The following is a 25667-nucleotide window of genomic DNA, read 5'->3' on the forward strand; positions in this document are numbered from 1 at the left end:
AATTTAGCTTATTTTATATAATCTATACTATATATAAAGAAAATATTTTCCTTCATAACTATTTTGATCTCCATATTTTATTAAATCATTGTATCTCTTAATTGCTAAGAAAAAAAAGAAAAAAAAACTCAAAAAAATAAGAGTTTTTAATCCTTCATGTCACAATCTCTCACCGTCTATGAATCAATTATTCTTTTTTTTTTTTTTTACTTTTTTTTTAAAATATAGAGAGATACAATTTTTTTTCCCATTAATCTATAATATATAACTTATAAAAAAGATAAAGGAAATCCTTTTTTTAGTTTTCACTTTTCTAAGGAAATATCTGCTCTTATAACTCTTCTTTATTTATTAATGCTTTTATTTGTTATTCTTATACTCTATTTTAATAACCATAACTCTCTTTTAAATAAAATTATTGTTAATGTGTAAATACAATTTAAGCTAAATTAACTCTCTTTGAATTGTAACTGTTGCAGTATTTGTATTATTAAATTGTCTATTATCTTTAATAAATTACATTTTAATTTTTATTTAAATAAAATAAATAAAGACACGAATAATATCAATCCCACTATTATTAATAATAAAATAAGTTGTTTTGATATCATATTCTTTTTGGACTCTTAACTTTTAACTAATATTTGCAACCACTCTACTATTTTGAGATTAATTACATACTTCCATTTTTTTTCATTATTATAAGATTAACTACATACTTCCATTATTTATTCATTTATTTACTTTTTAAAAGACTTGCTAAATATGAAGTTTCTCATTTTCTATAGTATATATAAAAATAATACATGGTAGTTTTGGTATTTACAATTTTTTTATCCTATTTTACTTTTATATTTACCTCCAAATTATTACACCTCCATTTTAAACTATTCAAGATTATTTAATCTGTAATATTTGTCCTTTATTCTTTTCCGCTAGTTAAAATGTTACATTATATTTCTAGCCATTACTTGTGGTTATGGGTTAAGACTTACGATCCTTACGTGTGTGGTTTTTTTTTTTTTTTTTTTTTTTTTTTTTTTTTTTTTTTTAACGCCAAGCCTTATTTTCAATTTCCCAACACGGTGTTATGAAAATTCCGTAATTTTTAAAATTTAAAATTATTTGTTAAAACTGTTAAAAAAATATTTTGTTAAATTATAGCTCAAGTGAAATAAGAAAAAGAAAACTCTGCCAATACGTTGATGAACTCGCTTAGCATCCAAAATTCGATCAGTTATCCTCATCAATGACCAACACTGCAAATTCTTTTATTTACACACTTTAACTCCAAAGGCAATTTTGTTGAGATTTATTATGTAAAATTTCAAAATGAGAGGCCTAAACATAACCAGGAATGATATTTATGAATAAAAAAACTAGAAAGATATTTAACCAAAACGATTTGATATCGGCATTATTTCAAGTACGCACAAATTCTACTTTTAGGGATGTGAACATATTTAATGATTTCGAACAACAGACTAATCTTCTAAACCCATCTCATTAAATGGATTTCTTAAATTGTGGTAGTTGATTTATGAACAAATTAAAAACAATAATTAAAATTGCATTAAAAAGTGTCAACATCATTTATTTAGAACATTTTTTAAACGAAGACCGTAGAATTTCAAGTGTGTGGTTCAGCGGTAAAGGTTGATCCATGCTTAAGTAAGGTCAGGAGTTCGAATCCTGCCTTGTGTATGCAGTCACGTTAAATCTTGGGGTCAACTATCCCATCCATCAACAGCGCAAAATTATGCAATTTATAAAAAATATACATATAATTAAGTTCATTAGTTTTTTTTTTCTTTTTTTTATGATTCATAATTTTTTATATATTTTTTAAATTAAAATATTATTAACAGCTTCATACATAATTTGTCTAAAATTATATAAAAGTAAATTAATTATTTTTAAAAAAGACAAAGAAATTCTCTACGTGTTTCTCCCACGGAGATAGGATTGAGCTTCATTTTTTCATATATACTTTTAAATTTGTCCAATTCTTTGGAGGACAAAAATAATCACACCGTTCCAAATTAACTAGTAATATAATGAACATATAGTATATGAGTATGAAGTAATTTTTATCTTATAAATTGATTTTATAAAATTGAATTAAATTTATAATTTATTTTTTAATAATAGTATCATAATTTATTATAGTAATTATTGGTTATTATTAAATTTATCAAATTATTTATTATTATTTATAAATATCTAATTTTATAAATTTCAAATTAATATATCTAATTTTTATTAGTGACAGAAAATTTCAGACTCTTTGTTTTAAAACTAAACCTCTATCTAGTTTATTTTCTTCTTAAATTTTCCTCAGCGAACAATAAGAGAAGATGTTATAGTGTCTTCCTTATAAATTAAAATTGATATGCCCTATCACTGGTCATTTGTCTTATCAACCAAAAAATAATTGATATTGGACCATGTATGGTATTGGTAGGACATCTAATTACTGTAGATTAGGATTGAGATGTTGCATTGTAGGCAATGACTAAATGGGGTAACCCCCAAATAAATAATACACCTAACCAACTAATTTGGGTAATGTCATAATGAAACAATTCAAACAAAAGGAATAATTTGTTGCAATATTTTTCTCTGGACATGATAATTATATTAAATGTTAATTCCGTATACGGATATTAAGTTATTATTTAATAACTTCTTTAAAATATGAAATTAACTGATTCAATTATTAAATCAAAAGTTTCTATAAATATTCAAGAGAGAGAGAGTTTTATCAAGAGAAAAGATACTATTTAATTCAAATAAGATTGATTTCAATAAAAAAAATTATTTGTTTTAAAGGCCAAAAGTTATAAAAGTTCATAGAAATTAAAAATTAATTGTTAAATTATTTTGGTAAAAGTAATATAAGAATAAGAGTTTGCCACGCAAAATTAACTTATTCTTTTTATAAAAAAAATGGAAATGAAAAATAAATTAATTAAAAATGTTTTTTTCCCTGCAAAATATCATCCTCTTTTTTTTTTGGTTTATGTACTGTCTAGTTTTTTGGTCAATTGTATTTACTAACTTGACCTCAGATTAACTAAGATTCAACAATCGAATCCTTGTAACATTATTAGAATAGGAGTCAGTCGGTGATTGATTACTTTCTAATAATAAACGGGATAAGACAATAAAATTTACGATATCATACATAATAATAGTTATAATGATATGGTTTATGAGATTAATAATACTAACAAGTAACATATTTTAGTTTTCAAAATCATTGATATATATATATATAAGGAGGGATCGATTTATTTTAGAAGTAAGTCTATTTAAACTTATTTTATTCACTAATTCATGTTTTATATCAAATTTCAACGAATCAATCATGAATTTAAAATTTAATGTCATATCAAATCTATAAAATTTTAAAAAATTTAAAAATTATTTGATACTTTATTTCATTAATTCAAATTAACGGATAACATGTTTTTATGATTATTCGTCAATTTGAATAAATGAAATGAAGTATTAAATAATTTTTAAATTTTTTAAAAATTTACATATTTAATTTATAGATTAATAACTTTAAATTTAATAATTAGATTGTTGAGATTTGATATAAAATATGAATTATTAAACGAAATAAATTTCAGTAGACTTATTCATAGAGTAAACGGATCCCTCTTCTTTCTCTCTCTATATATAGATATATTAGTGGTAGAACTATTATATAGAAAAAAAAATTCAACTTTAAATATTTAACCCTTGTTGATTAAATCAAACTATAACATATGGATTCTAAGGAGGGAGACCTATATGGATTCTAAGGAGGGAGACCTTGGCATATCTCCATCATGCAAAAGTTTCCTTAACTATCAGATATATTATTAATAATTTAATGAATTATAATTTAATAAGTAATTTGTACATAAAATTAATACTAATCTTATTTATTTTCCTTAAACTTAACCCTTTTACAAATAGATTTCACAAACTTCAAGTTTATTCTAATTAATCCTTAAATTTTGCCTAGTTAACAAATAAACATAATAAACTTTAATTTTATTATAATTTATTCTTAAATTTTATCTTTTTTACAAATAAACATCTTGATTGCAATTTTATCTTAATTAATTTTCTTTTCGTAAGTATCTTATATTTCATTGAGATTAAATTATTAAGATAAAAAAATATCAACCATTTATTTATTTATTTTAAATCACACTTATTTATTAATTTTTTGGTACATGTATATTAGTTTTATTTTCATATATATATATATATATATATATATATATATATATATATATATATATATATATATATATATATATATTGAATACCATATAATTTAGAAGATGAAAAAAAATCAAATAAAGATTTTTTTATTACTTTTATCATTTTTAATTTTTTCTTCTTCTAAACTTGTATTTTTATTATATTTTGAAAAAATAATTGTAACATAAAAAGAAAAAAGATTAGTGAATGATTAATATTTAAGATAAATAATTTAATTCTAAATTAATAATCTAAAAACTTTATAAAAATAATAAATTATCAAATGTCAAAATCTATTAGAATGAAATTAAAGTTGAAGGTGTTTATTTGTAAAAGAAGTAAAGTTTAAGAATTAATTAAAATAAAATTAAAAAGTAGGGTGTCTATTTATAAATTAGATAAAGTTTAAGGATTGATTAGGATGAAATAAAAATTTATGGTACTTGTTCATAAAAAAAGAGAGTAAAATTTAAGATGATTGATTTCTTTTCTCTTTAAACTAAAAATAAAAATTTTAATAAATTATTTATAAGAACTACCATCCAAGATATTCATGAAAAAAAAAATGAAAAAAAACAAATTTTTTTTATACAAGAAACAAAATCAATTCATATTCATTTTATACAAACTAAAAATATATTTAAACTAATTTTTTTATGCATAAATTATCATTATAAAGGTACAAAAATATATGAAGCATTAATATATAGTTTCCGAAACTTATCCAACGGTTAAGGTGGGATATACCAACTACCAAGGTCCCCAGGCTAGAATCCGTCACTATAAGAATTTGGTCCCAATTAGTGTCTTTTGTGTAGGACCTTCCCTTCTTCCCTTCATCTTCATGTATATACACGGATTTGACAGTTAGGTCTGCATACTCTATAATTTGACACAGTTAACAATTAACATTATGAAAGGCATAGCCAAAAAGAGAAGCTGTAATAGTCGCTACTTGGCAATAGGAAAATATGAATGAGTAAGGACTAAGGACCACCACCGACACCGTTAACTGATGCCGATTGAACCTTCAAATTCATTATTATGGACTATACCGTATGGTGGCCGACCAGACCGAATACAAGAACCCAAAAACCGAACCCACCGACCACTCGCGATACGAACCGAACACTAAGGTCCAATACCCGAGCTTTCCGAATACTCGAAGACCGAATGATGCGCTCGGTGCGCTCGGCTTAAACCCCATACCTGCAGCAAGACGATTACGGGGAGTTTAATTAACATTAATCAGATTAACCCCCCCTAATTTTCTGGGGCCCAATCCCTAATTACAGCCCAATAAGAAGACCTATAAATAGGACCCCAACGAGGTATCTATTTAATTCTGAACTACCGCATTTATTACGCGAACACTAACTTGAGCTTTGGAGTGTCTTTGTAGGCACACCACCCCCCTCATTTCGGATAACCCAGATTGAAACGAGAAGACCGAGACGCGAGACCCGACCCTCAACTACGCAGATAAGTGAAGTGTGTCTCCTGATACAGGAACATTTGACGCCCACCGTGGGGCCGAAGAGACATTTTCAGCCCCTCTTAAACTCTACGACTGAGACCGAGATATGGTAGTAACACGTAAAGGACAATCTACAATGACTCAACCGATTCCCCCCATCGAGAACAATACCGCTATGAACAACCAAGAACGATACCCGTATGAGATGCCTTAGACTCAACCGGACCCTGTGATACAAGAAGTCCGTCCGAGTGCTAACCAAGCCCAGCCCGACCTTCAAGATGACATGCGCGCCTTGCGAGAGGAGATGGCGGCCATCCGTAGACAGAGAGAAGCCGACGCCCGAGAACTGGCTGAGCTTCGTCGGCAAAATGCCGAGCTCCGAAGCCTAAACCAAACTTACGTGCCGTCAACTCCCACGCTCCAAGAAGAGTCGGCATATCACGTCCCGACCGACCACATGACCCGAACGCCAGTCACGTCTCTAATAGGAAACAAGGCCGACACCTGTGTTCACTCTCTAAGACACCCCTTCTCGAGAAGGATCATGGAAGCAACACTTTTGGACCATTGGAAGAGTATACCGATTGAGAAGTACGATGGGTCAACCGACCCCGAGGAGCACTTGAATGTTTTCCTAACTCAAGCGACCCTCTCAACTCAAGATGACTCGGCTTTGTGCCGAATATTCCCCACGTCGTTGAAGGGAAGGGCATTGAGCTGGTTTACGAGGTTGCCGAGCTCCTCCATTGATTCGTTTAACGAGCTATCATCCCAATTCACCCTTCAATTTGCAACGAGTAAGCCGTACAGGACAACCTCGCTAGCCTTGGCGGGGGTTCGTCAGGAGAAGAAGGAAAGCCTGAGGAGCTTCATGGACCGATTCAACAACATCGCCATGGAGATAGGCGATCTGAACCGGCCGTGGCCCTGGACCGGTTGATAACTGCTCTTAAGCCGGGGCCGTTTGTGAATAGCTTATATAAGAAACCACCAGTTGACATGAACGATCTCCGACGCAGGGCCGAGAAGTATATGCAAATGGAAGAGCTTGCGGAGACCCGCAACCAGGCCAGGGCCGAGGAGGCCTATAACAGGAAGGAACCAGGCAGGGAACCAACGAAAAAGGGGAATGCCGAGCCCTCAAACCCTCGTCCGCCGAGAGGACCGCGCTACATCGCGTACACTCCCCTCAATGCGAGCAGGGCAAAGGTATTGGACCAGGCCCTCGCATACGAAATACTGGTGATACCCAAGCGGGCGAACACACCACCGAGGGCTGACAAGGCTAAGTCGTGTCGATTCCATCGAAATCGGGGCCATTCGACTGAAGAATGCTCGGCGCTGAAGGACAAACTTGAGGACCTCATCAAGCAAGGTCATCTCGGGAACTTCGTGACACCGCAAGATCATCGAACAAGAGGGCGAGATCAACACCCTCGCGAAGCACCATCGCAGAGAGACCGACGCCATAGGTCTCGATCAACCGAAAGGAGAGACCACTCCCGAAGTGCCCGAGAAGACAACAGCCGACCGAGGAAGATAATCAACACGATAGGAGGAGGTTTTGTCGGGGGAGGTTCCACATCTTCCGCCCGAAAAAGACATCTCCGAGCGGTACGATCAACAAATAGCGTGAACCAGTCAAGAACGCCGAAAATGCCTCCGATCACCTTCTCTGACCAAGACTTCCGAGGCGTCGATCCCGTCCAAGACGACCCCATGGTGATTTCTGTGGAAATGCACAATTGCATCGTGAAGAAGACTTTGGTCGACCAGGGGAGTTCCGCCGACATCTTGTATTGGAACACATTCAAGCAGCTCGGGATCCCGGAGGAAAGCCTAGAGCCATATCACGAGCCACTAGTCGGATTCTCCGGCGAAAGGGTAATGACCAGAGGGAGCATTGACTTATACACTCGGTTTGGGTTCGACCAGAAGTCCTCACGAGAGATCAAAATCCGATACATCGTGGTGCATGCAAACACATCATACAACATCCTACTGGGCCGACCCTCCATTAATGCCCTGGGTGCGATTGTCTCGACCCCCCACCTGTGCATGAAGTTTCCATCGAGAGACGGCCAAGTAATAACCGTGCATGCTGACCAAAAAACAGCAAGAGAATGTTATCTCTCCAGCCTCAAAATGAAGCCGCTAGCCGACTCCCCGAAGGCGAAGGGTGTGAATGCAGTAGGGCAACACGTGGCGGAGGATATCGACCTTGACCCTCGGTTAGATGAAGAACGAATCGAGCCAGCCGAGAATCTTGTGTCGTTTCAACTGGGCAGATCACCCGAACAAGTCACAAACATGGGATCTCAGTTGAGCGAGACCGACGCAAACCGAGTCAAAGGTGTAGTCAGGGATAACCGAGACCTCTTCGCGTGGACGACATCAGATATGCCAGGAATAGACCCAAAGTTCTTATGCCACCGATTAGCCGTGTGCCGAGACGCACGACCAGTTGCTCAAAAGAAAAGGAAGATGGGGGATGAGAAGCGAAAGGCCGCGAACGCCGAGGTGAAGAAATTGTTACAAGCTGGATTTATAAGAGAGGTCACATACACGACTTGGCTAGCTAACGTGGTCCTGGTCAGGAAGTTGAACGGAAAATGGAGAATGTGCACCGACTACACCGACCTCAATAAAGCCTGCCCTAAGGATGCCTATCCACTCCCTTGCATCGACCGACTCGTCGACGGAGCATCCGGGCACTCTATCTTCAGCTTCCTCGACGCCTATTCCGGCTACAACCAGATAAGGATGCACCCATCTGACGAGGAGAAAACGACGTTCATCACTGAAAACGCCAACTTTTGTTACCGAGTTATGCCATTCGGACTTAAGAACGTCGGAGCGACCTATCAGAGGTTAATGGACAGAGTGTTCCGAGAGCAAATCAGCCGAAACATCGAGATTTACATGGACGACATAGTGGTCAAGTCCAATTCTCCTGCCGAACACATAACAGACTTAGCCGAAATCTTCGGCGAACTCCGCAAGCACAACATGAGACTCAACCCCGAGAAATGCACCTTCGGGGTTAGGGGAGGCAAATTCCTGGGTTTTATGCTATCAGCGAGAGGCATAGAAGCTAACCGAGACAAATGTCAGGCCGTGCTAGACATGCGGAGCCCAAGCAACCTCAAGGAATTGCAACGTCTGTCGGGAAGATTAGTCGCCTTATCCCGATTCCTTCCGCGTCTAGGCGACAAAATTAGCCCTATGACGAAACTCCTGCGGAAGGCCTCGGCCTTCGCATGGAACGAACTGTGCGAAGAAGCCTTTTTGGCGTTGAAAGCGTCCTTGGCGACGCCGCCGATCCTAACAAGACCTGATCCTTTGTTAGTATACTTGGCCGTGTGTGTGGATAATATGATACCATAAAAGAAAATAAAATAAAATGGGTGTGCGTAGTGGATAATATGACAGAATAAAAAAATATAAAAGTCACATGTGTGTGATTTTAATGTATTCAATGATCCATTAAAGTTAGTGGGGGAGAATTAGGATAGTATGCATATGTTTTGAAGTTTGAATATTGTTATTGTTATTTTAATTTTGATAGATAAAAATATAATCTATCAAGATAGATCTTATAGTTATTGTAAAATATAACAACTGTAAATTTAGATTATATAATCATAAATAAATGATTAAAGTTAAAAATTAGTTATTAATTATATGATTTTTTTAAAAGTAATGTATGCTTATCTTTTAATTTTAACTATTAATCAAATTTCAATTTTATAGCTTTCATTTCTAAAAACTAACAATAATTTTTATTTGATATTTTCTATAAATAAATGGTTGAATATATATATATATATTATATGTAAGTAATGGAGGAAAATAATCTAAATCGGGAAAAATCATATGATGATGAGTTCTAGATGCAGATTTTGAAACCACTGACAATTAAAAGAGCAAAACATCGATCCTGTAAGGCCGAGATATACCTTAAAATGTTTAAGGATTAATTATATTTTATTTTATATTATACTTTATGCATAATTTTGATTTTTGTAATTTTAGTTTTTATTGATTTTTAATTTTCTAATTATTTAAATTTTTTTCAAAAAAATTCAAGAATTAATAAAAATGGTATAAAAGTGCATGTATCATTTGTAACGACCCGGTTGGTCACTACACACTACACAGTACACCTGAAAACTGGACAGAAAGGAACAAGTGCATACATATATATAGTGTCTAGAATATACATATATACATGGTCCAAGTTTGACTAGATTCAAAATGTACAAAAATACATCCAAGGTACTACACCAAGTAGCTGAAAACAACAAAACATCTACTAGGATCAGCTCCGCCTGCCAGCTGCAGACTCACCACTAGTCACCCACCTATCTCTGCTCTGCTCTCGTACATAGTACGATCATAGCAGTCCAACTACATGAAAACACAAAGGTTAAGCTAGTATAAAAAGAACAACGTATAGCAAGATTTAAGTAATATTAACAACTACAACTATCAACACATCGTCAGCCTACATCTCATTGATTGTACAACAAACCAGCAAATGACAAATAATGCATCGTCACGCATATTATCTCGGAGATCTCCTACAACAACTCAGCCATTATGGCCTACAACAACTCAGCCATTATGGCCTACAACAACTCATATCATCATACAACACAGCACAACTTTACAGCACAACATATCATCTTACAACACATCTTACAACAATATTCATCTCATACAACTCAACATCATCAAACAACATTATCTACTAGTCATCACATCATAATCATCAACTTCAACTTATCTCAGCACAAAACAACATTGTACAACATATAGTGAATTATCATCTATGCGCCCGGCGCACTCGTGGTTGTGCCCAGCGCAGTACAACCAGAGAGCACCAGGGGGAGCGCAAGCATGCCCGCGCCCGACGGGACTCAACCAGAGAGCCCAAGGCTCTCACGCGCCTGGCGCAATACTAATTGCGCCCAGCGCATGCCAGGCAGAGACTCCAAGGAGTCCCACGCGCCCGGCGTGCCCAAACCCACGCCCAATGCGGGGAAGGCAGAGACCTCCCAAGGCCTCGCGCCTAGCGCAATTCAAATTGCGTCCAGCGCCCATAAGGCAGAGACTCCCAAGGAGTCTCACGCCCAGCGCAACAAGGATTGCGCTCAGCACCAAACCAAGAATCCCAAAATATGTTACAACTGGTATCGCGCCCAGCGCGGTCCAAGTCACGCCCAGCGCGGACCAGCCAGAGACCCACATTCGCAAGCGCGCCCGGCGCACCCATCATTGCGCCCGATGGGCTTGCCTAAATGGAGTCCCTGGTGGCCACGCGCTCGGCGCGAAGAACTGCGCTCAGCGCGAAGCTCAGCAGCAACACCAACAAGTTCGAAAATTTCACCCAACCATGCAAAACAACCAGAAAACCAGCATGCAAACCAAGCAAAAACCAGCATTTTCATCAAGCATTAAGAAAAACACTTCATTTCCAACATGCAACCATCAAACAAGTGAAATCCCCAAGATTTGCACCCAAACCCCGGAAACCCGAAAACGAAAATTTCCTTCAATCGCAGCCAAGAATCAACCTCTTCAACAACTATTGAGTTACTTGAACTCAATGGCATCCAAAAACAGCGAAGAAAACTAGCTTCCCTTACCTCGGTTTCAAAATTTCCGAGCTCCGGGAGGCACAAGGAAGAAGAAGCTTGAAAGAGATGGTGACTAAAGAAGGAAGAAGAATTTTGTGCGTCCGCAAGCTCCTAAACACCTACTCAGCACCTTGAATCCAAGCAACAAGAGTGAATTCAGCCAAATGAGAATGGAGAGGGAAAAAGAGAGTGAAAGGGAGGGTTTGAGTGAGAGTTAGGGGGAAAAATGTATATCAGCTACGGGTCTCACATCATTAATTTATATACATTGTTAAAAAATGTATAAAATATTTAAATAAAATGAAAAATATAAAAAATAAAGAAAGGCATTCTTGTTTTATTATTTTACTTAAGTATTTTATATTTATATATTTTATGATTTTATACAAATTAATAGCATATTATATCTCTGTTAGATTTTTGTTTATTATTAGATAGAATTTTAAAATAATAGACTTACTTTAAACAAATTAAAAACACGTGAAGAATAAATACAAATAATTAAAATTAGGGAGAACAAAATGAGATTAAGCTAAAATGTGAAGCCTGAAAATAAGTCAATATTTTGGTGAAAGAACTAAAACTTAAATATCACATAGTTCTTTAATCTTATTTGTACTTTTCTTGCTTCCGGGTAAACAACATTGAGTATTTGAGGACATTATTTGGCAACACAATTTGAGTATTTTATATTGACCCACCATTCCACCAATTTATGATTTTGCTAAAACAACCCTTCCTCGTGTAACAAAAAGACATTAGTTTGGACCTAGTTGTTTTAGAATGTAAAATAAAAAGACCTTAGCTCAGGTCTGTATTCTTCTCCTTTTCTTTTATTTATTTATTTTACATTTTTAATTTTTGTGGGTTTAGGATAAAGAGACTGAGATGGACAGAGTGACACCTAATCTTGGAGGTAAGCATCAACTAATGATCCAAGTCACACGAGGCACTAATAATGTCGTTGGATTGCGTAACGCCAAAAAATCAATGTCAATCACTGCATAAAATCACCACACCTTTAATTAGCAAGAAATAAGGAGTTTTCTAAACAGAAAGTTAGTGTCTTGTATAAACAGTTCTTCGAATTTCTACAGGACTTAATCTGATGTAGATTTTTTTAAGTTTCTCTCTCCATGATTTTTTCCCCCTAAAAGCATAAAACAAATGAATAGTTTTTGCTATAATTATTTTTATGTTCCTCCAGAAGGGGAAAAAGAAGAGATGATGTGTATGAGGATTATTGTTTGGTACACAAAATGCCAAAACGAAAATGGCAAAAAGAGAATGAGAATGAGACTGGGGAGAGAGAGGGAAGGGGAAATTGCAAGTGTATGTTTCTCTTTTAGAAGGGGGCCCATTTTCTTAATGTGTAAAAATTGCTAGTAGCACCCACCGCTATTTTAAGCTACCACCTACATTCACTCAACTCACACATGGAAGAGAATAACAAGAAAAAGAAGAGAATCAGTGATGGGAATCATCATCATCACCCAACGTATCGCGGGGTGCGCATGCGCCAGTGGGGGAAATGGGTATCGGAAATTAGAGAGCCCAAAAAGAAGTCCAGAATATGGCTCGGCACTTTTCCTACGCCCGAGATGGCCGCCCGAGCCCACGACGTTGCGGCCCAAGCTATCAAAGGCTCATCCGCATTCCTCAATTTCCCCGAATTAGCCTCACACCTTCCACGCCCACCCACCACTTCTCCCAAGGATATCCAAGCCGCCGCCGCCAAAGCAGCCGCACTCAATTGTGAGGCCCAGGCCCAGGCCCAACAATCGTCAAATGCGTCGCTAAGCGGTGAGGATGACGCGTTCTTGGACCTTCCTGATCTTTTAATGGACTCGGGTCAGTTTCGTTACTCGTCGCCGTGGCTGGTGGTCGGAGCTGAACATCTAGACTCGGCTTTCCACATCGAAGAGCCTCCGTTCCCTTGGGACTGTTACTAAATTTGTAAATGTACCCTATTTCCCCTCAAAATCACTTTGTTTCCAAACCTTTTTTTTAAATTAAAAATCATATTTTACTTTCAATTTAACAAAAATACTTTTAACGTGGTTGCATTCTTCTTTATATTTTTCTTCTTCTTTTATCTCTATTTTTTTCTTAATTACAAACCATATTTCTTCTTCATATTTAAATTTAATAGGGCTGTGTTTCTTTTAAATCATCTTGCATGAACTAAATTTTATTGATCCTAAATCGAAGTGTTTTAAAATTATAGAGTTCATATGCATTTTTTTTGGAAGATGAGATAATAGTTGCAAATTGTTTTGTCAATCCTTCGGTGATAAAGACTTCTTACACCATTTTGATTTTATTATATACAACACCTTGAAAACATGAAATTTGTATTTAATTAATTTTTTTTATATCATATAACGTTTTTGTGCATCAAACCCAAAAATCACCTCAAGTAGCAATTTGCTTTAGAAACATTTTTTTTTCCTTTCAAATTTTTTACAATTTAATAATAATTGATTTATCGTTAATGCATTTTATATGGTCAATTTCAACTTATAATAATGTTAAAAAGTTATAAGATAACAAAGTGTCAACATAAATTGACTTCTTAGACTACATTGTTTTATCTTATAAATATATCCAAGTTCTACAGTTTAGATACTTTCTTATTCAATGTCAATGAAAATTAATTAATGTAAAAAAGTTTAAAAGAAACATAACTCACTTAACAAAAAGATGGAAGAAAATAAGGGAGAAAGTGTGTTGATAAGAACTAAAATATAAATAAAAAAAAATGTTATATAAGAATTAAAATGACTAGTTTCTAAGTATAGGACTAAAATGTAAAAAATTGTGCAAGTATAAAAATTAAAAACAAAAAATACTATATATGTTTTTATTAATATTGTTCTTCTGTAAGAGTTAAATTTCATCTCAATAATATGCATAAATATTTATTATTTAAATTTGTATTAATTGTAAATACATATTATTAACATAACCAACAATATTAATAATTTTGTAATTAATTTTTATCAAAAGACGTAAATATAAAATAGTGAAAATATAAATATTAAAACGTAAAGTATAACATGTATCAATGATATCTTAGTAATACATCAACATCATTGTCATGTTATTCATAATTAATTGCGTTAACTTTTTTTTTTAAGACGCGCAGATAAAAAAAAAAAAGGAAATTGGAAATACACTAAAACAAATAATTTTCAATTGTAAAGACTGGGATAAATTTTGTGCAACTATACACATTAAATGAACCTAAAAATTTAAAAGGATTTCGTATATATTTATAAATTTTTTTTTTGCTGAAATCAACCCTCGTTAAAAAAAACAGATATGTATATATATAAAAAAGAATAATTAAAAAAATGGTGAGTTGAATGCACGTTTCACATTTGGGCGTTCATGATTGATCCATGATAATTAGGAGCTTAACTTTATTCGGAAAAGTTATAGAGAGACAGTTTTAACGAAAAAGGTTGTGGGTGGACACGTCGCATATTTGGCACCATGCCGTTGAGTGTTCAATGACTTAAATGCCCCTCTTTTAGTGTTATTATTGGCTCTCTATGAGATTGATTGGGAGTGTAGCCACGTGGCATGTTTGTATCAATGCTTTTCCCCCTACGACAAAAGTTACTCTATCATTGTCATAAACCTGAATCACGGCTCTTTTATGCTTATCACCCATTTTAGTATTTTATTATTCCATTGAGGATTACATTCTTTATCAATATAATTATCAAAAGAAAGAAATTCAATTAAAGCGAAAGAAATTTGTAAAATTTTAATTTTTTTATATTATAATTTTCGAATACTTCATCCAAACTAATATACACCAACTGTCCAAAAAAAAAACACTTGTTTCGAGTGTTTGGGCTAACAGTTGTAGCCGAACAGCAGAAACTTGCTTCCAGTGTTTGGGCCTCGTTTGATGAAATCAGAGATAGTTGTTAATTTTAGTTTGGACATTTAGAAGTAGCTGTTCACATTATATAAACTATAAGGTTCATGATATATGTAACTCCTTTTTCTTATAAGTACACTTCCTTTTTCTTATAAGTATACCTCCTTTTTCTTATAAGTATACATTTTTTAAAAAAAAATAATTAAAATTTTAAAATATTCTTAATTTTTTTATTTTTAATTTTTAATTTTTAATTTTACATTCACAATATTTAATTTAGTACTTTTCTTTCACATATCTTTCCTCATTTTTTCAATTTTTACATGCACCCCTTACCTTTCTTTCACTATACCTATTTTGGTAGCATGTGAAAACTAAAAGAGAAAAAAAAGTATGTAAAAAAGAAGAAAAAAGTAGCAAATTAAAAATTGGAGGTGTAAAATTAAAAAATTAAAAAAAGTTTACAATATTTAATAATTTTAAAAAAATAAATAGAGAAAGTGTACTTATGAAAAAAAAAGAGATATATATATCATGAGCCAAACTATAAAGGCCTGATGACCCAAAAAAGGTTATTGTAGCCCACTTAATATTAGAGAAAAAAGAATGCCAAATTGAAGAATTTATTGTTTTCTTAGTGAATGATTCTTTTTAGGGTAGTTATAAGAGTAAAGCTGGTTATATAAACTAGCAAGAAAAAAACACTTTCTGCCTGCATTGTATTAAAAAAAAAAAAATTACTCATAAAAAAATATAATTATTAAAAAATAAATAAAAAATAAAATGATCCATGTAAAAATAAAAATCAAAAGTAATTACTAAAAGTGATATCTTTATATATTAGTATAAATATTAATCTTCAAAACTAACTTTAGAAAGAAGAAAATGAGATTTTGTTTTGTTAAAAAGTATTACACTACAAATACAATTTTTTTTTCCAATTTATCTCAGATGCAATTTTTTTTTTTTAAACAATGAATCAGAACAATTTGCTTTAACTTGTATAATAAAAAAAATCATTTTGAGAAATAAATTATAAGAACTTCGCTTAAAATATAATAAGATATTACATATTCTTTAATTTTATGAATATTTTTTTTAGAGAAATGATTTTTAGACACTCCCAATTAGGGATGACAAATATACCCGTACTTGCGGGTAATACTCGAACTCGTCCCGACTTTGACGGGGAATACCCGATTTTACTGGGTATGGGTACGGGTACGGGTAAAACCCGATATATTAAATCGGGTACGAGTACGGGTACGGGTATGTACCTACCCGCCCCGTACCCGTACCCGTTCCCATTGTTAATTTAATAACCACTTTCAATTTAATTATATTAAAGAATTTTAATATTTTTTTATGTGTGATTATTTATTATAATATGAGATAAAGAAATAACCTAATTATAATTATAATATAATTAAAAAAATAATTTAAAAATATTATATTTAAAAAAAATAAAAAATAAAATTTTTGACAGATACGAGTACGGGTACGGGTACAGGTTTACCCGATACCCGACGAGGACGGAGATGAAAATTACATACCCAACAGGTACGGGTACGGGGATGAATTTGGCTCGCGGGAACGGGACGGGTATCATGAAACCCGTACCCGCCCCGCCCCGTTTTCATCCGTACTCCCAATATTTAAACACATTACCAACACTTCTAATTGTTTTTTTTATGACATCATATCACTTATTTTATATATATATATATATATATATATATATATATATATATATATATATATATTATTTTATTTTTCTTTCTCTATCAGAAGCATTTAGTTTTTTTTTCTTTCCTTTTATGATTACATGAGTTAAATGCAAGCAATTTAACTCTTTTTTTTCTTCATTGTAACAGGAATGCCAAATTCTTCCCCTAAATTAACTATTTTTTGTTTCACATATCTTTGATTTTAAGTTTATCATTTGGGTTATTTTGTTCCTCTATGTTAATGCTTCCATTGAAGACAACTAATAGAATATTTGAAACTTCAGCATAGAAGAATCAAAATGAATTATAATCAAAGAAATGTTGAACAAAATAAAGAGAAGGAGATACGAGTTGAGCCGACAATGGCAAAATGCAATGCGATCGAGCAGGACGGTGCCGTTTTGGTGGCCATGTCGTCGTCGTTGTTCGGAGTAGCGGCGGAGGATAGGGGGCAACAATGCATAGGTCGCCGGAGAAAGAAGTTACAGGGACACGTGGTAGGCCATCGGATTTTCTCTTTATTGGATATTGTATTAGTTTCACGACTCTGTTGAAGAATATACTAGGGTTGATATTATAGTTAATGTGCAGGGTGATAAAAATAAAATAAGAAACCGCTGGAAATTATAAACCTTATGCAATATGCCCCCACATATGGACCTTGACTAGAATTAAATCCTCAAAACCTGTTTTGCAGTCAATGTTTATGAGAAAAAAAAAATATAGGTTCACATACGCACGCGTTTACAACAACATCATCGAAATTGCAAAATTGACTTTAGCCTTACCTCAATTTCTTACACTTACTTGTCTCTACAACAACTCAGTCTCATTCATAAGAGGTTCGGTTTTCTGTTCTGATCCAATTTGCAAAAAGACAAGAAATGGCCTTAGCCATGGTGGGAGAGGCACTTATCTCTGCTTCTGTGGAGGTCGTATTGAAAAGGATAGCTTCTAGAGAGTTTCGAGATTTCTTCTCTAGCAAAAAACTGAATGTTGCTGTGTTGGATGAGTTAAAGACAAAGCTGTTGGCACTTAACGCCGTGCTCAATGATGCCGAAGAGAAGCAGATAAGTAATCTTACAGTAAAGGAGTGGCTTGATGAGTTAAAAGATGTTGTCTTGGACGCAGAAGATTTGTTGGATGAAATCATCACATATGCTTTGAGGTGCAAGGTGGAGGGAGAATCTAAAAGGTTTACTAACAGGGTGAGATCATTGCTTTCTTCTTGCTTTAAAAGAATTTATAGTAGCATGAATTTCAAGCTTGAAACAATATCTCAAAGGCTAGAACATTTTGTGAGACAAAAAGATATTCTTGGCTTGCAAAGTGTTACTAGGAGAGTCACTTGTAAAACAGTAACAGATTCGTTGGTTGAATCTGTTGTGGTTGCTAGAGAGGATGACAAGGAGACGCTGCTCAACATGCTTTTATGTGATAACAATGATGGTGATGCCAAGTCTAATGTTACTAAAGTGATCACAATATTGGGCATGGGAGGTCTTGGAAAAACAACCCTTGCTCAATCCATTTATAATGATAGTGAAGTGCAGAAGCATTTTGATTTAACAGCTTGGGTATGGGTGTCAGATGATTTTGATGTTCTCAAGATAACGAAGAAAATTGTTGAGTCTTTCTCATTGAAAGATTGTCATATTACTAACCTCGACGTTCTTCGTGTTGAGTTAAAAAATTGCTTGAGAGACAAGAAATTTTTGCTTGTGCTAGATGACCTCTGGAATGAAAAGTATAATGATTGGCATCACCTAATAGCACCTTTTAGCAGTGGGAAAAGGGGAAGTAAGATCATCGTGACAACCCGACAACAAAAAGTTGCACATGTCACACATACGTTACCCATTTATGAGCTGAAACCTCTTACTGATGAGAATTGTTGGCGCATATTAGCCAGACATGCATTTGGGGATGAAGGTTATGACAAATATCCAAGCCTAGAAGAAATTGGTAGGAAAATTGCAAGAAAATGCAATGGCCTACCATTAGCTGCTAAGACATTGGGAGGTCTTCTACGATCAAATGATGATGCTGGGAAATGGAATAGAATTTTGAACAGTAACTTATGGGCTCATGATGATGTTTTACCAGCTTTGCAGATAAGTTATTTTCATCTTCCAGCACATTTGAAAAGATGTTTTGCTTATTGCTCTATTTTTCCAAAACAATATCTATTGGATAGGAAGGAATTGATTTTGTTATGGATGGCTGAAGGTTTTCTTCAACAAATTGACGGAGAGCAAGCAATGGAATCAGCAGGTGATGACTGTTTTAATGAATTATTATCTAGATCCTTAATTCAAAAGGATCAAGATATTGCAGAGGGAAAATTTCGTATGCATGACCTTATCTATGATTTAGCTAGGCTTGTATCTGGAAGAATTTCTTGCTGCTTTGAAGGCAGGAAAAAGGGGCAAATCCCAAAAACGGTTCGTCATTTATCATTTCTTAGAGAGAGATTTGATGTTGTGAAAAAATTTGAGGGCTTGTATGAGCTAAGGTGTTTGCGAACCTTTCTGCCACAATTGGGATATCCATTTAAAGAATGTTATTTAACCAAAACAGTATCACATGATTGGTTGCTAAAACAAAGATACTTGCGAACACTGTCATTGTCAAAGTACAAAAATATCACTAAGTTGCCTCATTCAATTGGCAATTTATTGCACTTGCGGTATCTAGACCTTTCCTACACTTCCATTGAAAACTTACCCGAAGCAACATTTATGCTTTACAATTTGCAAACTTTGATATTATCAAATTGTGAATTTCTTATTGAGTTGCCACCACATATAGGAAATCTGATTAATCTGCGCCACCTTGATGCCAGTGACACTAAGTTGCCAGAGATGCCAGCACAGGTATGCAGACTACAAGATCTTCGTACCTTGACGGTTTTTATCGTTGGAAGACAACTAAGGGTCAGAGATTTAAGAAAATTTCCTTATCTACAGGGTAAACTTTCCATTTTGAACCTGCAAAATGTTGTTAATCCTGTAGATGCATTGCAGGCTGACTTAAAGAGCAAATATGAAATTGAGGAGCTTATGCTAGAATGGGGCAGTGATCCACATGATCCACAGATTGGAAAAGATGTACTTAACAACTTGCAACCATCAACAAATTTAAAGAAACTCAACATAAAATGTTATGGAGGCACTAGCTTTCCAAATTGGATAGGAGATTCTTCATTTTCAAACATCACGGTCATTGGTATCAGTGATTGCAACCATTGTTTGTCACTTCCTCCATTTGGACAACTTCCTTCCCTCAAGGAGCTTGTCATCAAAAGGATGAAAATGGTGAAGACAGTTGGCTATGAGTTCTACTGCAGCGATGCAGGCTCTCCATCGTTTCAGCCATTTCCATCATTGGAGAGTCTCAAGTTTGAAGATATGTTAGAGTGGCAAGAGTGGCTACCATTCGAAGGTGAAGGCAACAACTTCCCTTTTCATTTTCTTAAGTGTTTGTGTCTATATAAGTGCCCCAAGCTAAGAGGAAACCTTCCCAATTGTCTACCTTCATTGACAGAGGTTAGTCTATCAGAGTGCAATCTGTTAGTGACAAAATCATCTGATATGCATTGGAACACATCAATTGAAATAATACATATTAGAGAGGGACAAGAAGGCTTGTTGTCTTCTCTTGAAAACTTCTCTTATTGTAAATTATTCATTGAAACGTGTGACAGCTTGCCATCTTTGCCTAGAATGATACTCAGTGCAAATTGTCTTCAAGAGTTGACTATTACAAATATCCCATCTTTGATTTTCTTCCCAGCTGACGGTTTGCCCACGTCATTGCGATCACTTGACATTTGGAATTGTAGAAAATTAGAATTTTTGTCTCATGATACATGGCATAAATTCACATCACTTGAGCAACTGAGAATCTGGAACAGCTGCTATTCCCTCACATCCTTTTCATTAGGTTGTTTCCCTGCACTTCAAGAGCTTAATATCCGCTTTATTCCTAATTTAGAAGTAATTACTACTCAAGCTGGAGGGGAAGCTCCCATATTAGTTGATTTTATAGTCACTGATTGCAAGAAACTTAGATCACTGCCAGATGAGATTGATCTACCTGCCCTTGAACACTTGGACCTTTCTGGACTTCCAGAGCTAGCATCATTGTCCCCAGGGTGTTTTCCTTCCCATTTGAGATCACTTTTTGTTGATGTTGGAATATTATCATCTATATCTGAAGAACAGTTAGGTTTACTATTCCAACGCTTCACATCTCTGTCACATCTTTTAGTTAAGGGTCTTGGTGATGAAGATCTTATTAACACTCTTCTGAAGGAGCAATTACTGCCTACTACTCTTGAAATTTTATTCCTACACAATGTTGATGGTTTAAAGTTGTTGGAAGGAAAAGGATTTCAAAATCTCACTTCTCTTCAACAACTTCACATGTACAATTGTAGAAGCTTTGAGTGCTTACCTGAAGATCAGTTGCCTTCCTCTCTTGCAATACTGTGTATACGAGAGTGTCCTTTGCTGGAAGCTAGATATCGAAGTCAGAATGGGAGATACTGGTCTAAGATTGCCCATATTCCTGCTATTCAAATAAATGAAAAGGTGATCATATGAGATGCTGCATCAAAAACAATCATCTAAAGGTAAATAAATAAAGGCTTAAACTATTTTGAAAATAGTATGATGTTAATGTTTTGCCATTTTAATTTTTATTTCTTGCACTTCAAGAGAATGAAATATGCACATAACTAATTGTCCATGGATGGACATGGACCATCTGCTTCGAGCCAGTTTGGATTGGGATGTTAACAGATATAGATTCAATTTTATTTACAAAAAAGAAAAAACTAAAATGGGTTGAATTTGGATAGAATGATGGTATACTTCCATTGAAAAGTCAAAAAGCAAATTTAGTGAATTGTCAAGAGTTTACCACAAGTTGGTGGATCCTTAAGCCCCTCTATACTTTTTTTGAAGTTTCAGTCAGGGGGAGCATTTGCACAAAATGAGATTGTACAAATGTAAATGGTGCAAACTGTAACTTTGTCTCAAAATGAAGTATTAAAGTTTCTTCACTTAGATTTCTGTTGGTAAGAGTAGAGTGTAGGATGATAGTACATTTATTTCAATTTCTTTTTTCTTTAATAGACCTTTTAAATAAAAGCATTATAATATGATTAATTAGAAATTTTCAAAGTACCGCTAAAACGTTTGATGCAAAATGTAAGTGAGATAATTAGGAAAAGAGAAGCACACACTTATTAAGTAGATTGCATAAATTCATTGCCAAAAGGATGGCAAAATGGCCAAACTGAGGTGCATTCAATGTTGGGAATTACATGGTTGTCTCCAGCTTTTATTTGTGATTTAATGTTTATCAGCATATTTTTTTTATCTTACTTTTCAATAGATATTAGTTCTTATAATTGATACCTAGTAGTAACTAGTAAATGGTAGAGTAAGAGTACTGTGACGTAGACCGAGTAGATAGTAATGGAGAAGATAAAGCTTTGATATGGTAGGGTCTGTGTTTTTTTTATTTCTTTCTAATTGAACATTTTATTTGATCAAAAGCTCTGTTTATAAACACATGGGATTCAATTTGATGAAATGGATTGTTATGTATGCAAGAATTTAAAACATTTTGTTATGGAATACTATATAATATATAGTTGTCTCTTTCTGAACTGATGTATTGATAATCTTGAACCTGAAAAATTGGTTCGAAATGACAACATGATTTTGTTTTCAAATGAATACAGTTGGTAACTGACACAGAGGGCAGTGACTGGGCACATATTTCTTCATATTTGCTTGCTGTGATGTTGCCATTTCAATCTTCTTGTCGCATAGCTTTTGCCATCACCAGAACACAAGACAGTTTCCCTTGAACAAACTAATCCTGTGGTTTGTTGAGGTTGTCATCTAGTTAGGTGGTTTATTCTAGCGTGAACTATTTGTAAAACAATAATGTTATTATATTTATGATGTTTTGTGTGATTATTCAAACCGATATATATGCATATCAGCAACTGGATTTTCTGTTGTTAGATTCACGCAACATTATACCAGTTTTTTTTCTTTTGCAAACATAGGTTTAGTTCTTTTCATTGTGGACCTAGGTGGACATAACAACTTGATAAATCTATTTCTGTCATAGCTAAACTAGTGATGGGGTACTTAATTAGAAGTTAAGGTCACACGATTTTCGTAATTAAAAGAAGTAATAAAAATAACAAGATCATTCTTAACGAAGAAAAGACAATTAATTTATTAAACTAAAACTTCTGCATAATTGGAGTGTAGAAAAATGATCCCCATAAGAATACATATTGACAAAAAAAATATTACTATATTGTTACTATAGATCTGTTTTGCTTAATGATATTTAAATAAATAATTGTAAGTTTAAAATTAATTAAAAGATAAAATTATAAAACTCTAACTTAACTTGTCCAAAATATGTTGGTGTAAAAAAAAAAACTGCTCCAAAATACATTTTTTTTAACCCATATATAAGTTAATTTTAGTAAATAAAAAATTATTATTATTTTCTTATTTTTCTATAAGTCCTTATAGAAAACTTTATCTAAACAGATCATTTTAGTATTTAAGCTTCATTATTAATTTTAGTGGGAAATTCTATTTGTGACTCCATTTTCTCTTTGCAGGTCGTTATGATTTTTGTAATTTTTCCCTTAAAATTATTTATTTTCATAAAGTAATATCCGAACTGAAATATATTTTTGGATAACTTGTAGATGTTTTAGAACTTAGTTATTAGAATGTATTAAATAGATTCTGAAAAATAAATTCTGGAAGCATTAAAAATTTAACACATTCTGAAAAATAATTTCTAAATACGTTACATTTAAATCTAGTTTTACGATATAAATTATTCACCATAAATATAAAATCTAAATTATAAATTATATATTTTACAAATTTTAAATATAATTACTATATCCAAACATAATATTTATTTAAATATATAATATAATAAATATTTAATTTGTATAATATACTGACTAAAATACTAACAAAATAATAATTTTGTAATTTAAAAGTGAAAACAGATAATAAAAAAAATACACACACAATACACACACATATATATGGCAATAAATGAATTTTAAATGAAAAGCTTTTTCCACAATGCAACACGTGAATTTTTTACTAAAATAATTTTTTTTTAAAAAAAAATTACCAAAAAAGAACTTGTACCACTTTATTTACCCAAATAGCACATTTCACCGTTCACGTTCAGAATTCAGTTCCCGGGAAACCGAATTCTGAGTTGTTAATTTTTTTTTTTTTTTTTTTTTTTTTTACGTTTTGGAGTTGAGCATGGTGTAAAACTGGATCCAGAACGGCCCGTTCTGAAAAGAGAACGTTCCGGATGCAAAAAATACACACATGACGAATGGATCAAAACGGGCTGTTCTGCTTGGACGTTTCAGTTTAAAAAATAACAGACTATGCGTGCAAGCAGAACGGCCGTGCTGCTTGGAGAACGGGCCGTTCTAGTTGTAACATTAACCCACAACCCGAACTACAAACAGAAAAGAAAAAAAAAATTAACACTACTCAGAATTCGGTTTTTCCCGAATTCTGAGCAAAAAAAAAATTGAATTTTAGAATTCGGTTCCCCGAGAACCGAATTCTGAGTGTGAACAATAAAAGGTGCTACTTCTGTAAATAAATTGGAACAAGTGCTGATTTGGTAATTTTTTTTTTTAAAAATTTTATTTCAGTAAAAAATTCTGCAACACGTGCATCAAACTTTCCTCAATCTTATTTTCGAAGGACTTCCATTTTTTTTTTCTTCTTTCAGATTAATGTATTAGAAAGGATATACTTAATCACAAAATGAATTGAAAAGGAAATGAAATTACTAATCTCTTTTAAACATTTTTCTTTCTCGTGAAGTAATTGAAACAACCAAATTCAGAACAAAAAAAAAATAAGGAGGAGGATTTACCTGTTTAAAGGATATCTCTTTTAAATTCCTATTTAAAAGACATCTCTTTTACATAATGTGACATTTTTTTTAATTGAATGAATAAAATGTAGAAAGCGAGATAAACAAAGAGAAGGAAAAAACACGATTTCAAGCATTAAAAAAATTGTACAGATATTTCCTTTTATGTTTAGGTTTCAAGTTTAAAGTGAGAAATAATATGATACCTAAGGTGTTAAGAAATTATTTCTAATAATAGAAAAAAGTTGTTACAAGCCTGATACTAATTTTAATTAGGATGATGCATGACAAGAAAAGAAAAGCATTATGAATGTTTAAAAATATTATAAAATACATATATCCTAAACATTAGTTTTTTATTATTACTAAGAGAGGAAGACGAGGGAGAGAAGAATAGAAAGGAGCCCTAAACAGGGCATTGGAAGGCAATAGAACCTGCAAAGTACGTTTCCCTTTTATTTTTTTTGGGTAGAAAGCTGTGTTCTTACTATTCAAAAGTTTGTTTAAAGCTGCTGTTATGCATGTTGTGGATTCCCACTCCCTCATTATGGACAAAGTCACGAATTATGGTTATTTAGGACGAATCTGAGAAAACATTCAACATGTATTGACAACTTGGCCTACAAACACAACCCAAGATCAAAATTGGGATGATGACAAATTAAAAACGGGTCAGCCCTGTCAAA

At 33.4% G+C, this 25667-nt stretch overlaps 2 protein-coding genes across 12 annotated transcripts; both read left to right on the forward strand.

The window, feature by feature from the left end:
* Positions 1–12487: 12487 nt before the first annotated feature.
* LOC109800538 (Integrase-type DNA-binding superfamily protein) lies at positions 12488–13461 on the forward strand. The gene has a single exon (XM_029271940.2). The coding sequence runs from the start codon at positions 12822–12824 to the stop codon at positions 13335–13337; it is 516 nt and encodes a 171-aa protein (XP_029127773.1). The 5' UTR covers positions 12488–12821; the 3' UTR covers positions 13338–13461.
* A 3643-nt stretch (positions 13462–17104) lies between these two features.
* Positions 17105–23050, forward strand: LOC109800816 (putative disease resistance RPP13-like protein 1). 11 transcript variants are annotated; one of them, XM_029271813.2, is made up of 5 exons: positions 17512–19281; positions 19388–19451; positions 19853–19943; positions 20034–21643; positions 22763–23050. In XM_029271813.2, exons 1-4 carry the CDS (start codon positions 17892–17894, stop codon positions 21612–21614), a joined length of 3126 nt encoding a protein of 1041 aa, XP_029127646.1. In that variant the 5' UTR covers positions 17512–17891; the 3' UTR covers positions 21615–21643; positions 22763–23050. The 11 variants fall into 11 exon arrangements, with proteins under 11 accessions (XP_020217292.1, XP_082922659.1, XP_029127646.1 ...); XM_020361707.3 differs by having other exon boundaries at positions 19853–21643; XM_083066535.1 differs by lacking the exon at positions 19388–19451 and having other exon boundaries at positions 19819–19943.
* Positions 23051–25667: the final 2617 nt, after the last annotated feature.

Source organism: Cajanus cajan, chromosome 11, assembly GCF_000230855.2.
Source record: "Cajanus cajan strain Asha chromosome 11, NIPB_CcT2T_4, whole genome shotgun sequence".
Classification (NCBI taxonomy): domain Eukaryota; kingdom Viridiplantae; phylum Streptophyta; class Magnoliopsida; order Fabales; family Fabaceae; genus Cajanus; species Cajanus cajan.